The sequence below is a fragment of the Periophthalmus magnuspinnatus genome, chromosome 14 (genome assembly GCF_009829125.3).
Source record: "Periophthalmus magnuspinnatus isolate fPerMag1 chromosome 14, fPerMag1.2.pri, whole genome shotgun sequence".
Lineage (NCBI taxonomy): Eukaryota > Metazoa > Chordata > Actinopteri > Gobiiformes > Gobiidae > Periophthalmus > Periophthalmus magnuspinnatus.
Genome location: NC_047139.1, coordinates 12932349 through 12949867, shown reverse-complemented (window position 1 = coordinate 12949867; position 17519 = coordinate 12932349). Strand labels below are relative to the sequence as shown.

The window sequence follows — 17519 nt, the reverse complement described above, 5'->3', positions numbered from 1 at the left end:
TAGCCCTTTATTCTGTTTAACAGGTCAAGCCCCATTTTGTATGTATCAAACCTGTTATACCTGATTTATACTGTATTAGAAAAGTGAAAAAGAGTTTTACCATCACAATAAAGCTAACAACAACTATCATGCCAACAGTGCACTTCCTGATGTATAATTAGTTGAAGAACGGTATACAAAGGACCTATTTTGAGCATAAGAGCTGCTTTTACAGTATATCTGTTCTGAGGCAAGACAAGTTTTGCTCAAATATATGGGAAGAAATTGGGGGCTTTAAATGTTTTTAATTTTACAGAGCCAAAAGAAAACTTTTCAGAAACCACAAAGGCTTTAAAAAAGAACTCTACAGATTTTCCATGTGATAGGCATTTAGTCTGTTCTTTTGAATTGACCAGCTTAGACAGATTGCCATCTTTTCTCATCCTCAGAAGACACAGATGACGAGACAGGCCAAGTGCTGGTGGGCATGGACTCCCTTCCTCCAGTGCTGCGACGCTACGTTCACGAGGACAACCGCTGGTTCCAACAGGAGCTGAGCGAGTGGGAGGAGCAGTTCTGTCAGGCCTCTGCTGCTGCTCCACAGGAAGAGAGCACGGTGAGCGCAGAGCCTCCAGAACACAGAGCAGAGGAACTCCACCAGAAGAGCCAGGAACCAGGGCCTACTGAGTCTACAGAGTCCACAGAGGGGCAAGATACTGACACACAGGCCCAAGAAGACGTGCTGGAGCAGGCTCCAGCACAGCAAGAGGAAGGTATGAAGGAAGCTGGCTGTACTGAGAAAAAAAGATTAGGAATGGGCGATATCGATATCAGCCTATAACGATATTCAATATCAATATTCAATACTTTTTTTTTGCAGGGGGGATTTGGAGCTGCCCCATTCTGTGTCTGCCCATTATTATATCCCAGAAAAATAAGTGAAAAGTTAATTTGTGGGCCTTGCTATGGATTTTAAAAGCGAAATATCCGCATTGGCAAATATTGGCTATCAGTATCAGCTCAAAAAAATCCTTATCGCCCCATCTCTAAAAATATGTTTAGGTCAATTAAACAAAATATGTTTTTAAGGTTTTCAAAATAATACATAAATGTAACCAGTTAAATTGTTGCACAAGTGCTCCTGTCCTTGTTGTGTTCCGGATTGGATACTTCACCCACAAGGCCAGTCATAAAGTATGTGGCTGGTTGCGAGGGGAAGAGCATCCTGTGTTAAGAATGCTAAATTATTGTTGAGGCTTGCTGCACAGATTTTTAGCCCCATTTGGCTTTCTGCAATTTCGGGGAGTTAGTGCTTTTTTGTAAGCCATTTATTGTTGTGACACTGTCGAGGTCAGCTCTATTCTTTAAAGACTATTTATTTTGTGGCAATCCCAAACCTAAAAATATAATAATCCAACGTATTGGATATAGGATATAAAAGATGAATCTCTAAAGATAAATTGAGTTGAAGTGAGAACTGCTATTCGGTTAGACTACCGGTAATAGATATATGCTATATATTCATTAAGAAATAAATTCTAGTACTAATAAAAATAACTTACTTTATCATTTATCAAAATCATTACTTTATTCTCATCAATTTGTACCATATGGTAGGAAATGCACGCAAAACAGTAGGCCTGTTAAAATAAACAAATTTTGAATTACAATATTATACTATATAAAATACTTTAATCGCTAATTTTGAAGATCACTTCATGGCAGTTATACTGTTTGGTAATAAATTTAACCCTATCATAAATAAATCTGAAATAATAAAATGGAAGTAATCAAATAAATATAGCCCATGAAACAATATTCTAAAAGTGTTTTGTGTAAAATGGGCCCAAAAAATATTGTTGGTCTGTCATCTATTTACAATTAATATTACAATTATCTTTCTTAGTCTGATTTTTGCATGTAAACATAACCACAGACTGGGACTTTCCACTAAGCAAAGTAACATATTCTATTTCCATCTCAGAGGCAGCACCCGACCCCCCTGAGGCCCCTGAGAGCCTGAGTGACGACAACCCTCCAGAACCCTCTGACTGTTTGGAACAGGGCCAGGGCTCCCACTCAGCCCAGAAGGAGGCTCCCGGTCCAGTAAGCAGCGCGCCACCTGTCCCCCCCTCTCCCTCCCTCTCCTCCCCTCTCCTCCCCTCTCCTCCCCTCTCCTCCCCTCTCCTCCCCTCTCCTCCCCTCTCCTCCCCTCTCCTCCCCTCTCCTCCCCTCTCCTCCTGGAAGATGTGGGTCAGAAATACCAGGCCATGTAAATACAAACTGCACATATGGGTCATGGAGCTACTTTTACCACTTAACATAGTGATAAGGTGTACAGTAATGGTGGCAGTTAAGACACAGTTGCTCATAAGCTCATTGCGGTGAATAATTAGGATAAGGTAAGTGCAGAATAACTTTGAACCACAGCAAACTGTTTTAAAAGAACTTGTTTGGTTTTTCACATTTTTAAGAATAAATCAGGTACAGTGCCAAAAATAAAAAATAAAAATGAACAGAAAAAAATGTGATTTTACAATGGTCACAAATTATGGCTCTTATTAACATAACACAAATATTATAGGGTAAATCAAGAGCTCAGAATGTGGAAATTTCAATATTGTAATGATAAAGTACAAGAACAACAGCAGAATTGCCAATTTTCCATTAGTCAGAGATGGCAGAAGAATAGCTTACAATGTTGTGAGTTAATTAATAATGAATGAAAGAGAAAATGGAACTTCTATAAAGCGTTACAGTGCATATAGTTTCATTACAAAATAAAAGCACAAAATAATGCACAGTGGAATTCCAGTTTATATTCTACCATGCACATTTACAGGCCATAGTTCATGTTAGATTTGACCGCATGACACTATTTGATTCAATATATTAGCCAGTGTTTGGAGGGTCAATGTATTCTTACAATTATTCTTCTAAAAGTCTTACATTTATAATTTTGTCATCTACACTCATGAATGATTTAAAAACCAATGAATGGTGAGGATAAATTAGCTGCAGTGGAGCTCAATAGTGCCCACCCCCTGGTAAATTTCCCATTAATTTTTCTCATAGACTTTACCAAAAAAAAAAGATTTAAACATTTGAAAGCTTGATCAGGGGTATTCAGCTCTGAGGTAACGAATTTTATTTACAATCTGTTTCTGAAACTTTATAAACTATGTTATTAATAAACATTTTGCTGAATCTTGCTTTTTGGACTCACTGCATTATGGATATTATTTACCACATAGCTTTTTTGCCTCTGTGATGGCTTTGAACTCTTAATGTTTGAATTTTGCGAAAATTCGGAAAAAATAATGGAAAATTTACTTTTGGAACCAGAGCGGACGTTGAAGTGGGCAGGACTGCTGACCTTTATATCAACATACAATAAACACTATCTGTATGTTTGGTCTTTGTTAGGTTCCTGACCCCACAGGGGATACACAGGAGACATCGGAGGTGCAAGTGGAGGAGGAGAGCACAGAGGGGACTGTCTCTGGTCCCACTGCTATAGAGGACCAAGAGGATTCCAACAGCATGCCAGAAAATGAGTCGCAAGAAACACACCATCAGGAGGCCGCAGCAGAGCGCCAGCAGCTGGAGAACGAGGTGTCTGAGGTGGAGATCCCTAACGTGGGCCGCATCATGGTCCGAGCAGACGCAGACGGATACAATGAAGAGGTACATGCAGTTATACATAGATTGTTAATTAAAAGTCTGAGATGGATGTAATATTGAAGCCTGGTTATGTCTTATCTGAAAATAATAAATTTATTCATTGTGTATTTTATTGGTACAATGTTAGCTCTGGTGAACATCTGATTTTATTTAATGGACCTAACATAACTGTGGATGAAGATCAGAGAAATGCATGCTTGGATTGGAGAGTGACACGTATTTAAAAGGCGTAGTTCAAAAAAGCTGTTCTAAAATGGCAACAAAACAACTAATTAAAATAATAGTAAAGCCAGAATTATAAACTGGATTGCATAATTTATTTATTGTACATCATGTCAAAATCTCATCTCGTCTCTTTCTCGTGGACCCAAGACCTCTTGTCTCGTCTTGTGGAACTCATCCTACCCCTAATAATTATAGTGATCTTGTAATATATATTTATTTTTTCCATTTAAAGCGAACAAAAATGTAATCACCTTACCAAAAATATTACCTGGGCTCAAAATAAAATATTAACACAATTTTGAAGAGGGTAGAAGACATTTTAATATTTGAAATCAACGCACCATTTTAAGGTCTGTAGACACAGAAAACAGTATATACTGTGGCAGTCCTAATAGCAACACGCATGACGTCTCTTTCAGATGATGCTTACACCAGCCATGCAGGGAATTATCTTGGCCATCGCCAAAGCCCGAAAAATCTTTGACCAGGACGGTCCTGAGGCAGGCCTCATCAAGGTGAGTATGTCGTTTTCCTCTGGATGTGGTCCTACTGATATGGCACAACCCACACATCTGTGTATGCCAAACACAATCAAAGAATGTCCCCGTGGGGCAAAGAAACAACAGGGAATCAACCAATCTCTCACATTACAGACACACACACCTTTCGCACTTAGGCAAGGAGGATGAACTGTACTGCCCAAGGACACAATGATAAAAACAGGTAACTGAGATTTCTGACGATGATTGAGATTCAATTTGTGATTTATGTTTTAATATGTTTTACTATTGGAATTCAGTTCAGAGTTCACATTTTAAAAGCAAGAATTGACAAAAAGACTGAAATATGAACTGACAAACCAATACAAGAAGCACAATTCAGAACATGTCTGTACATATCTAAACTACTGGGTTAGCTGTTTTTATGCAGTGTAAGGTCAGATATTTTATTGTTTGTGGAAGAAATGATTTGATTATGATTAACCTCACCGCCCTAATATATAACCAGTTATTTTTCACTAGCACTCAACCATCTCCAAGTTAGCACCCAGCCTCTCCCTGTTAGCTCCACATCCTCTCCTCTAGACCACACCCTAATGTAACATGTGCCCCCTGCAGGCCTTTCATGAGGAGTACAACCGTCTGTATGACCTGTCCCAGGAGGAGGCCACCCCAGCGGAGGACGCGCGGCTACATCACTGCCTGGTCTACTTCTTCCAGAACAAGGCTCCCAAACGCATCATTGAGAGGACACTGCTCGAACAGTTCACAGACCGCAACCTCAGCTTTGACGAGCGGTACTTTAAAGTACCTATATTATGTAAAAATTGACTCCCGTGAGCTTTAGCCATTACTCAAACCCGTGTGAATGAAATTAAACACAACCCCAGGTATGTTTTTGATGAGGTGACCACATTCCAACATGGCTTAAAGCTAAAGAGTCAGTTTTGTGTAATATAGGACCTTTAATATAGGCCTTTTAATTTAATACATGAGCAAACCAGAGCAACACAGCTATTTAGTAGAGCACTAGCAGCAATACTAAAAAATTTTAAAAGGCTGCATCAAACTTTTCTGTCATTGATGCTTGAATAGTGAGCTAATGTTGCCCTCTAGTGTTTGGATTACAGTAATACATGCATTTATTTTAAAATCAGAAAAAAAAATCAGTTTTATTCCTATTGTCAGTGAGCAAAATTCACAAACTAGGAACTTGCCTCAACACTATGGTACAGATAAAACAAATAATAATAGCAAAAATGTACTGTGATAAACTAAAAAAATAAGGATATGCATGCATTTCAGGAAACAGAACTAAATGTATTATAACAAAACAACAAGCCTTAATGATATAATGAAGCTGATCATATAATTTCGCTAAATAGTATGAATTATCCATCCATCCATCCATTTTCTTCCGCTTATCCGGGGCCGGGTCGCGGGGACAGCAGTCTAAGCAGGGACTCCCAGACTTCCCTCACCCCGGACACGTCCTCCAGCTCCTCCGGTGGGACCCCAAGGCGTTCCCAGGCCAGCCGAGAGACATAGTCCCTCCAGCGTGTCCTGGGTCTTCCCCGGGGCCTCCTCCCGGTGGGACATGCCCAGAACACCTCCCTAGGGAGGCGTCCAGGAGGCATCCTGAGCAGATGCCCGAGCCACCTCAGCTGGTTCCTCTCAACGTGTAGGAGCAGCGGCTCTACTCCGAGCTCCTCCCGTGTGACCGAGCTCCTCACCCTATCCCTAAGGGTGCGCCCGGCCACTCTGCGGAGGAAGCCCATTTCAGCCGCTTGTATCCGCGATCTTGTCCTTTCGGTCATTACCCAAAGCTCATGACCATAGGTGAGGGTAGGAACGTAGATTGACCGGTAAATCGAGAGCTTCGCCTTCCGGCTCAGCTCCTTCTTTACCACAACGGACCGATACAGCGACCGCATCACTGCAGACGCTGCACCGATCCGCCTGTCAATCTCCCGCTCCATCCTTCCCTCACTCGTGAACAAGACCCCGAGATACTTGAACTCCTCCACTTGGGGCAGAGACTCACCACCCACCCGGAGAGAGCAAACCACCTTTTTCCGGTCGAGAACCATGGCCTCGGATTTGGAGGAGCTGATTCTCATCCCAGCCGCTTCACACTCGGCTGCAAACCGCCCCAGTGCCTGCTGCAGGTCCTGGCTCGAAGAAGCCATCAGGACAACATCATCTGCAAACAGCAGAGATGAAATCCTGTGGTTCCCAAACCAGGCCCCCTCCGGCCCCTGGCTGCGCCTAGAAATTCTGTCCATAAATATAATGAACAGAACCGGTGACAAAGGGCAGCCCTGGCGGAGTCCAACATGCACCGGGAACAGGTCTGACTTACTGCCGGCAATGCGAACACAGCTCCTGCTCCGGTCATACAGGGACCGGACAGCCCTTAGCAAAGAGCCCCGGACCCCATACTCCCAGAGCACCCCCCAAAGGACACCACGAGGGACACGGTCGAATGCCTTCTCCAGATCCACAAAACACATGTGGACTGGTAGGGCAAACTCCCATGAGCCCTCGAGGACCCGATGGAGAGTATAGAGCTGGTCCAGTGTTCCACGACCAGGACGAAAACCGCACTGCTCCTCCTGAATCCGAGGTTCGACTATCGGTCGGATTCTCCTCTCCAGTACCCTGGAATAGACCTTACCGGGAAGGCTGAGGAGTGTGATTCCCCTGTAATTGGAACACACCCTCCGGTCCCCCTTCTTATACAGAGGGACCACCACCCCGGTCTGCCATTCCACAGGTACTGTCCCCGACCGCCACGCGATGTTGCAGAGACGTGTCAGCCAAGACAGTCCCACAACATCCAGAGACTTGAGGTACTCAGGACGGATCTCGTCCACCCCCGGAGCCTTGCCACCGAGGAGCTTGCCAACCACCTCAGTGACTTCAGCCAGGGTGATGGACGAGTCCGCCTCTGGGTCCCCAGTTTCTGCTTCCTCCTCGGAAGACGTGACAGTGGGATTGAGGAGATCCTCAAAGTATTCCTTCCACCGCCCGACAACATCCCCAGTCGAAGTCAGCAGCTCTCCACCCGCACTGTAAACAGTGTTGGTGAAGCACTGCTTCCCCCTCCTGAGGCGTCGGACGGTTTGCCAGAATCTCTTTGAGGCCGTCCGATAGTCCTCCTCCATGGCCTCCCTGAACTCCTCCCAACCCCGAGTTTTTGCCTCTGTGACTGCCCGAGCCGCGGCACGCTTGGCCCGCCGGTACTCATCAGCTGCCTCAGGAGTCCCACGAGCCAACAAGGCTCGATAGGACTCCTTCTTCAGCTTGACGGCATCCCTTACTTCCGGTGTCCACCACCGGGTTCGGGGATTGCCGCCACGACAAGCACCACAGACCTTACGACCACAGCTACGAGCAGCCGCATCGACAATAGAGGTGGAGAACATGGCCCACTCGGAGTCCATGTCTCCAACCTCCCCCGGGATCAGGGAGAAGCTCTCCCGGAGGTGGGAGTTGAAGACCCCCCTGACAGAGGGCTCCGCCAGACGTTCCCAGCAGACCCTCACAATGCGCTTGGGCCTGCCAGGTCTGTCCGGCTTCCTCCTCCGCCAGCGGATCCAACTCACCACCAGGTGGTGATCAGTTGACAGCTCAGCCCCTCTCTTCACCCGAGTGTCCAAGACACGCGGTCGGAGGTCAGATGACACGACAACAAAGTCGATCATCGACCTCCGACCTAGAGTGTCCTGGTGCCACGTGCACCGATGGACACCCTTGTGCTCGAACATGGTGTTTGTTATGGACAAGCTGTGACTAGCACAGAAGTCCAATAACAAAACACCGCTCGGGTTCAGATCGGGGAGGCCGTTCCTCCCAATCACGCCCCTCCAAGTGTCACTGTCATTACCCACATGGGCGTTGAAGTCCCCCAGGAGAACAACGGAGTCCCCGGTTGGTGCACTGTCTAGTACCCCTCCCAGGGACTCCAAGAAGGCCGGGTACTCTGCACTGCTGTTTGGCCCGTAGGCCGACACAACAGTGAGAGACCTGTCCCCGACCCGAAGGCGCAGGGACGCGACCCTCTCGTTCACCGGAGTGAACCCCAACACGCAGCGGCTGAGCTGTGGGGCAATGAGCAAGCCCACACCAGCTCGCCGCCGCTCCCCGCGGGCAACGCCAGAGAAATGGAGAGTCCAACCCCTCTCAAGAAGTTGGGTTCCAGAGCCCAAGCTGTGCGTGGAGGTGAGGCCGACTATATCTAGCCGGTAACGCTCAACCTCCCGCACAAGCTCAGGCTCCTTCCCCCCCAGCGAGGTGACATTCCATGTCCCCAGAGCTAGTCTCCATGTCCGGAGATCCGGTCGTCGAGGTCCCCGCCTTCGACTGCTGCCCGGATCTCTCCGCACCCGCCCCTATGAATTAGTTTTGTGATATTTATGCTAGCATGATGTAAATAGTGGGTGACTGAAATCGTAAACTGTTTGTCCACCTTATTCTTGGTGCTACCATTATCATTCAGGTTGTATTATTTCGTATGACGCTGCCGATCCCGACAGCAAATAAGTTCTATATGGACAGAGCTGTTTTAAAGCCTCCCAGAGAATTGGTGCATTGTTGACATGTTGTTGCACATAAACATTAAACATTTTATACAAATAAACCTACTTTATATCAGATTCTTTCCCAAATTCTCCATTTAAATGAATTGTATTCCCAGTTAACCGGAAGTGCAGTGTACCGGTAGTAGTATTTAGAAGCAAAAGTAGGCAGGGTGGAATTCAATTCAAGTCAATTGCAACATAATATTAAAACATGACATAGTGACATCTTTACTTATAATTAATTTTACTTCACAGGGCCATCAGTATCATGAGGGAGGCCAGAGCCAAGTTGCGTTTGATCAAACCTGAAGACATGGATATGGATGAGTACTTGGTAATGTCTCCTCCCATTTTACAGTCAATATACTAAAGTGATACTTTCATTCTTGTCAATTGTACAATGTTAGTCATCCTATAATTGATTATCAGTAATTTGGGTCTTCATACTTTTGTCCCTATGGAAACTTCTCAAATAAATGTTTTGAATTTAGATAGCATATGTTTAATCTGTAGATAAGAGTGCTTTGAATCAATATGCTTTTTCCATGTGTCTATCGCAGCAGTGGCATGAGGACTACAAGATGTTCAAGACCGTGTTTGTGTACCTGCTCACTGGCCTGGAGCACTACCAGAATGGAAAGTAAGTCAAACATGTACAGCTAATGTGGAACTGAAAAACCGGACTACTAATTCACAGAACCTTTGACTGTTATAGTTTAAATGTATGCAAATTAGTTAAATAGTTAAAGGCACTTTCTATGTTTAATTGGTGGAACAGATCCCTCCCCATTTGCAAAAATCATGTACATTGCAAAAACATTAACTGTATTCTGAAATTTGGTGTAAAGACTTAACGGAATTGTGTGTAGCTGTGCTGTTTGTGTTATTTTTTTAAATGTATTACAATCACAACTGAACTTTGGTTGTGAGATCCTGAACCTGTTGACAGAGGACACATACTGCAGAGGCTGCACTAGCACTGATTAATGATTGGCTGCATGTGCTGGGGTTTAGGTAGTGAGGACTTAGATCAGAGAGTATCCTTTTAGGGTTAAACTAACTGGAGTTCAGTATTCAAACTGGAAACCCTCACTCATGTGAGACTCTTTCTGCTTTCTGATTGGATAATTGTCTTGAGAACCAAAACACCAAATTATAACATAAATGGCTTTGCCACTTGAAGGACAAATGGGGATTGGGGAATTTTGAATCCCTAAATGTTGTTGATAAAATCTTTCTTACATCGTTAATCCAGAGTTTTTTCTTTGGCTATTAAAAGGTAATATGGTGGCTGCTTCGAATTTAACGTGATTACATAGTAGTGACCTACACCTCTCTATCAAATTTATTTAAGTAAACCTTTTTAGACCATCTTAAAATGTGACTTTTCTGTTGTTAGAATGAGAGAAGCTCTGACCTACCTGGCTCACGCTTACGACACCAACAGCACTCTGCTCAAGAACGGACCCAAACGTGGAGTGGACGATTCCCTTATTTCTGTGTACAGAAGGAAATGTCTCATGGTGAGTCAGAAGAAAAATGCATGTAAACGAGAGGGTGGCTAAGTCTAATCCCAATAAGTATAATAATCCTACTTAAAGGAGACATATTGTGCCAAATTGACTTTTAAGAGCTTTTAGGTGTGTTACAGTTGTTTCTTCTTCACATTTACCCTCTCAAAGTTGTATTTAGAGTGATTCATTCATGTTTGAGTAATTTTTATTTTCCTGTGTTCAACATGTCGTTGCTCTGATCTAACCCCATTTTCACTACCACCGTTACGTCTAGTTTTAGTATTGATTAGTATCTGATTTTCTATACTTTTGACAACCCTACTACCCATCAGTGAGCTCAGGGAATTTCAGCACATTTGAAGGGTTCCTATGGCACTCATTTCTCTGTTGTCTCAGACGCTGAATGAGAGCGCGTCGCGGTGGTTCTGCTGCGGTGAGGAGGACAAAGTGACAGAGGCCCTGGCCCTTATGGACGAGTGTGTGATACCCTGTCTACACCTGATGAGTCGCGACCCTGCTCTGACCCAGGAGGACCGGGACACGCTGGAGAGCATCCGCAGCCACTGGTGCTGCTGCCTCAGCCAAGACATGAACGGTATGGCAGGCCAATTCAGCCCGACATTTCTAATCATCAATAATATTCATGTGGTGTTTCCTGTTGAAGTGCAAATGACAGGTTTTCATGTTTTTTTCAATTATGGCTTGGTTTGGTGGGGTAGTACCTGTGGTAAATGTTTATCATAATTTTACAAGTGGCAGTTTGTGAAGAAAAAAGTTTATAAGAAAAGTACTAAAATACAGGAAGTAGAGGTGAGTTCTAAAACAGAATACCTCTATGTCATTAACACAGAAAATTCCATCCAAAATGCAGGGGTTTTTACACAAGGAGTTTAAATATTCATTCAACACAATATAGTTGTTAATCATTCATTTGTTTAAGTCTAATCATAACTATTGTGCAATTTGTAAACAAGGACCCAGATTTAGGTCCTTGTTTACATTATAGTTGCTAAGTAACAGTTGTTGAATTACCTCCATTTATGTCATGTCCGCTGCTGTGTCCAACCAGGAAGTAAAATTATAAACCACCAGAATGGTTGAAATAGGCAACAAGGTAAGATTGTTAGTACAATCTTAAATTTATTTGAGTGTGGGAAAAGGATTTTCTTTTTTGTTTTTTTTTGTTTTTTTGGCCCAGCCTAATTTAGCATCTCATTCAACTCTAGATTTATTACTGACTGAAGGTGGGAGATATATCATCCACATCTGATCATCATTTTTGTGACAATAATTAATTAATATTAGAAAGAAATAGAATAACTTATTACTTTTGTATGGACACAGATTTTTAAATATCAAAACAAAAAATATGATATAACATATGGCTTGTTGCCATTTTTTCTTGAATAATAATGGATCCTCTGCTTGTGTGTGTCCCCAGAGTCCCTGCAGGTGAAGCTGGGCGAGTTCCTGCCCAGAGTCCTGGACTGTTCAGCAGAGACAGTAGTGCTCAAAGACCCCCCAAAGATCCAGGTGCATGCTGCCCACGACCTGTGCAGCCGGCTGGCCGCGCTCATGGAGTCTATCCACAGCACCTCTGTGGTCCGGGTCAAGTAACAGCTCTGTGATTGGCTGTGGTCATGTTTTAGAATTTGATGATGTCATATTTTCAGATGGAGAGCAGAGGTCTATATAACTCTATGGGAGATTCACTGTTAATCCAAGAAATATCCAACATTTACTACTGTTGAACTTTGTCATTATGAGTCAGGGATAGTGTCACAATACTAAAATTTCAACCTCGATTTTGATACTAAGGAATAGACTCAATACCAATTTCAATACCACAGTGATAGTTAAAACACTCTTTATTTAGAAAATGCAATGTAATTTTCAACATACTACTTTCATTTATATTACCATGTGGCCTTAAATATTTGTAATCCCTCAGTTGTCCAGGTAGGTTCCATACTGGGCATATACTAGTCTACTCGGTCTTATACTTGTTCTGATACAGCTCAAGATCATTCTAAAGCTATTCAGTGATTTTTTTTTTGTATGGAAACCTGCTCAAATGAGTATCTACGGTATCAACTATCAATTATTATCTGATTGAGATTTTTAAAATGTACTGTTGTTTAGTTAGGGATTTGTTTCACAAATTCCACCAAAAAAATCTTGTGGCTAAAGGTTCTTTCAACAGACAAAAATCACATCTTTGCCATTGTAATAATGACACTACTTTTTGCCATGATAGTATACAAATAATTTCACTTTAGTTCATATGTACTTGCAAAGAAGACATTGCCACATGAAACAAAAACTGGCACAGAAATATTAACCATAAACCAGGTTAACAAATTTGCAATCTGACAGTTAAAGAACAAATTCCATCATTGAAGTCTGACAGTTTAAACTATAGGGATTTTAACATGGCACGTGAGCACAATCTAGATTGAGAAACTGTAGATCCACCAACATGTGCACGTGTGCTTTGTCATTATTCATCTGCCTATTCTGCATGGAAAGAAATTATCACAAATGCTCACGTCACTGTAATTAAGTGTATTTTTTGGGCTAGTTGTACTTTTTTTTGTAGATGTTTAAACATGCATTGATACTTTGCAATGACATCATGCTGGGGGGGACTACATGTATGTTTATGGAGGAATGCACAGCAGAAAAAATAGAAAATACATTTAAACAACAATGATACAAGAGAGAAGGGTGAGTAACTGAAAAACTGTTAGCTAATGCTAGTTAGCTTGTGACTGTAATGTTATTTGAAAGGAATTTGTTCAACAGCACACGCACTCACCTGTCATAGTTCCAAGTAAGTTCTTGAGGTCAGTAAGTCAGACTGTATAAAAACAAAGCTGAGTTTAAAGTCTGACTTGAGCAACAGAGGTTCAGACAGAGCAGTGCCTCTAGTTAGCTTCACTCCCCATCCCTGGAAATGTTGACATAAGCTGCAAAGTAACAATATGTAATTGAGTATAATAATATATATAAGAGCTCAGAAAATATGAGGATTGAGTATAAGACTGAGCTGCTCAATGCTACTGATATTGTGTAAAAAAAAAAAAAAAAAAAAAGTAACTAGTACTTGAGTTTTTTTTTTTTTTTATGTATAATTTTACTGCAGTACAAATTGTGGCATCAGTACTACATTTACAGTGCTCTTTCCATCTCTGCTAATCTATAAGTTTATCTAAATCAACTACTGGATGTGTGCAATGTTGAAGTCCAGCTTATGGACTCAGAGTGCAATACTGCTCTAAACATACCTTTGAGTTGCAGTAACTTTCATATTGGCTACAGCTTAGCTTCTATATTTGAAGTTTTATTTCCTTTTTAAATATATCCTTTATTTTGCACAGCAGACTTATCATGAAGTTTTCATTTTTGCACTGAAGAGTTTTGTTCTATGGTACATAAAATCATTATTTTCACAGTGCCATATGCCATCATAGGCCACATCTCTTATTGGTCAACCCTAGGGCTGCATGATTTGGGAAAAAATATTGTGTTTTTTTTCTGGAAAGCAGTGTGACTGCGATAAGATTTGCGATTTGTGTTTTAATATTAGGATTCTGTTCAAAGTTCACATTTCATGAAGAAGAATTGACAAAAAGACTGAAATATGAACTGACAAACTAATACACAAAATTAAAGGGTTAATAGTTTTCAGAAAAAGGAATTTATGATACTTAAAGCCTGGGTATTATTATGCAAAGCATTTTGAAGTTATAATGTTTTAGATATAATCAATGCAAGCTTGAGTAATCCAGTGATCTCTCCCAGGCCCTATTCGAACCCTCACAGTTAGCTGTAAGATTGTGTCCAATGTTCAGCCCACAAGCCTACGTCGTACATGCTCCCGCACGACCATTTCTCATAAATAAAAACAGTACACAAAACAATACACTACAGTACAACTTGACAAACATGATGTGAAGTCTCATTAACGGGATGCCCGCTTACTGTGTTGTAATAGCACTGAAGGCGGAATGACTTAGCGCTGGGGGCAAATGGGTGGGGAAACTGATATAAACATGTTAGTAGGTTGTTTTCGGCGAATATAGCCTTTTCAAAACAATAAAAGGCACCGTATGTAGAATTGTAATACCCCACTTTTTAAAATTGCAGCCTTTGAGATTTGCTAATTGCGTCCATTCAAATTGCGATTTCTATTTGATCAAGATTAATCTTGCAGCCCTAGTCAACAGACTATTTCTTTGTAACTGAATGTAATTTGAATCATGCAATGGTCTAAAATAAACACTGAAAATTGATATTTAAAAACATTTGATAGCTGAACCATATGGAGCAGTTAATTCTGCAGAATGTTACTTGACTGGTAAAATTCTTCAATAATGTTACTTTTAGATATGTACTACACATTGTCTAATAACATTCTGAATATGTTTTATATGACTTTTTAATACGCTTTCTGTCTGTGGGACAACTGCTATTTACTCCATGTATTTGTTGTTGAAATATGTACAAGTACTATGATGCTGAGTCACTTCAGGGATAGACTTCACTGCTCCGGCAGCCCTGAGTGGGTCTCACATTGGTCGACACAGCACAATTTACATCAGTATTATGAATATGAAATTATGTACATAAATGTCGCTCTGCTTTGTAGTTAAGTGCCTCTGTCCCAATAAAAGTCCTCCTGTTGATTTTGTGTTGTTCCCGGAGAATCCTTTTTTTTTTTATAATGACTTAATCTGCATTCTCAATTATATATTATATTTGTGTCAATACACCATACTGGCACAACCATTGATAATTATTCCATTTACTTCACGCCTATTACTATAAAAGAACAGTTTAATACCTAAAATTAAAAAAAACAAAAAAACATTAGCATTAGTATGGTAGCACATGGGCTTTAGATAAAGCACTAATACAAACAAGCCCAATTATCAAAGTATTAAGTAGTAGATAAATCTACGCTTTAATGCCGTTTCCTCATCCAAAATATACCTGGAGTTGTGTTTCCTTCACACATGTTTAACACACAAACCTTGCATATTTAGGCTGAGTTCTTCTCTCAAACAGAAAACACTCTGTTTTACCTTGCGATGCCATGTGGTAATACAAGTCCAACTCCCTAGAGACAAGAAGATGGTGGACCCTCCACCAGAAAAGTTACATAGTGTGCTTTAAAAACAATCTGTAGTTTCCTGAGGATGTACTGGGTGGAGATCCTTCTATCATAGCTCATTCCAAACAGGAAGACATTTGTTTACAATATACTCACAATGTTCTATTTTTATTCAAAGTTCAAACTTATGTTAAATGTGCTATATAAATAAACTTTACCTGAATTGAGAGGTGGATAGTACTCAGTTACATTTACTTGAGAAAAAACAAACAAACTACTAGAGTAATATTTGTGTTGAAGTCGCCGTATTCTACTTGAGAAAAAGTTTTGGCTACTCTTCCCCCTAGCCTTTCGGGGGCTCTAAACTGAATTTGTCCTCGTGGGCCCTCGCCACTTCAGTACCACATTTTCATATTTAACAATATTAAGACATCATCACAAGCAGTTGTAAAAAGACTGCAAATTCTAGACCACAAGTATAACAGTATAAAAACATGTAAGGTAGGGGGGGTCTGAAATTTTACAATTCTGGACATTTTTTCCTTGGTTTCTGGTGCATTTTAATATGTTCCAGTTGATTAAAGTGGGCTTAGATTTATCAACTCTTTATGTCATAAAATGCAGAATTGGATAGAGAAGCCAAACAATGTACTTAAGCAACGATACACTTACTTCAAAATCATACCATGCAACAAGTACAAAGTAGTGATCCAAGTTAACATCTGCATAAGAGATCATAACATCACATTTATAATAATCAGACCATTTGGAAGGACTGAACATTAAATAAGAGAGGATTTTAGGATGTTTATTGTCAGGCTTTGGATGCAGAGATTTCACGTAAATCCGAATATTAATGAGTAGGATGCACAGATACTGATAACAGTATGGGTGCCAGTGCTCGTACTCGTCAATGGGCTGTCGATCCCAAGAGCCGATATCACTGTAACTGTGCTGCCTCTTGTTTGAAGCTCACAGTTCATCTCTCCACAGAGCAGTGAGCTCTGAGCTGAGCACTGTGTAAAGGCCATAAAGATGCACATTAGTCCAGCTGTCATCATATGTGACTGTCACATGAAATATAAAAATATTTAGCACTCTAAAATGTTTTTTACAGTTGACAGAGGATATCAGCGCGGTTCTTGTGTTTACGATAGTAGCATGCTAAAGTTGCTAAGGGGCGCTGGCGATTATTTGCCTGTGCATGCATTGTGACTTATTATAAATGACAAACACTTTAGCGAATAGAACGGGTTCAGAGCTTCAGAGACCTGTAGCATGCCTATACTGGTGGAAGTGTGACGTGGTAAAAGTAACACGACAGTCACCGTTATGCTAACAGCGGCTCGTTAGCAGTTAGCTCGTTAGCAGTTAGCACGGAGCGCAGTCTACAAAGAGGAAGTAGGAAATATTAAAGCCAGGTGCTTATCTAAATAAATTATATTGGAATTATACCTAACTACAGTAATTTCAGTAGATAAGATAAGTTTTCTAAGATGAAAAAGTAGGATATACTGTAAATATCATATGAAATGAATTAGATTTACCACTAAAATCAAACACTTGTAAATATAATGTCTGGAAACAGTATTTTTACTCAGTATCAGCGGTAACTCAAAATGAAGTACTCGTTTTGCATAAAGTGGTATGGGTGTATTCCTATATGAGCATTCACAACACATTCAGTCGTTCACATGTCGTCCTTTGATTCAGCAGATGTAACAAAGAGGTTTCTGCCATAATCAACGTTGTTAATCTGACACAAGAGCAGTGATCTGCTTTAACTACACTCACATCATCTGATGGTTTGTCTCTAAACACCAAAAACAGCCAGTGTAATAAACAGACTCACCTACTGTCCTCTGAGGTGTATCTTGTCTCCAGAATTACACACGACCAGCTTCACTGTTTTATCTGC

At 41.2% G+C, this 17519-nt stretch overlaps 1 protein-coding gene across 2 annotated transcripts in view; it reads left to right on the top strand.

Annotated features, from left to right (window-relative positions):
- The window catches only part of usp28 (ubiquitin specific peptidase 28), a 31987-nt gene extending 16814 nt beyond the window's left edge, over nt 1-15173 (top strand). For both annotated transcript variants that reach the window (XM_055226536.1, XM_033977741.2), the window contains exons 17-26: nt 429-752; nt 1964-2085; nt 3406-3666; nt 4308-4403; nt 5007-5185; nt 9227-9305; nt 9532-9611; nt 10371-10494; nt 10882-11080; nt 11927-15173. In XM_055226536.1, coding sequence (XP_055082511.1) covers nt 429-752; nt 1964-2085; nt 3406-3666; nt 4308-4403; nt 5007-5185; nt 9227-9305; nt 9532-9611; nt 10371-10494; nt 10882-11080; nt 11927-12102 — 1640 coding nt within the window. In that variant the 3' untranslated portion in view covers nt 12103-15173. The remainder of the gene's footprint in view (nt 1-428; nt 753-1963; nt 2086-3405; nt 3667-4307; nt 4404-5006; nt 5186-9226; nt 9306-9531; nt 9612-10370; nt 10495-10881; nt 11081-11926) is intronic.
- The last annotated feature ends 2346 nt before the right edge of the window (nt 15174-17519 follow it).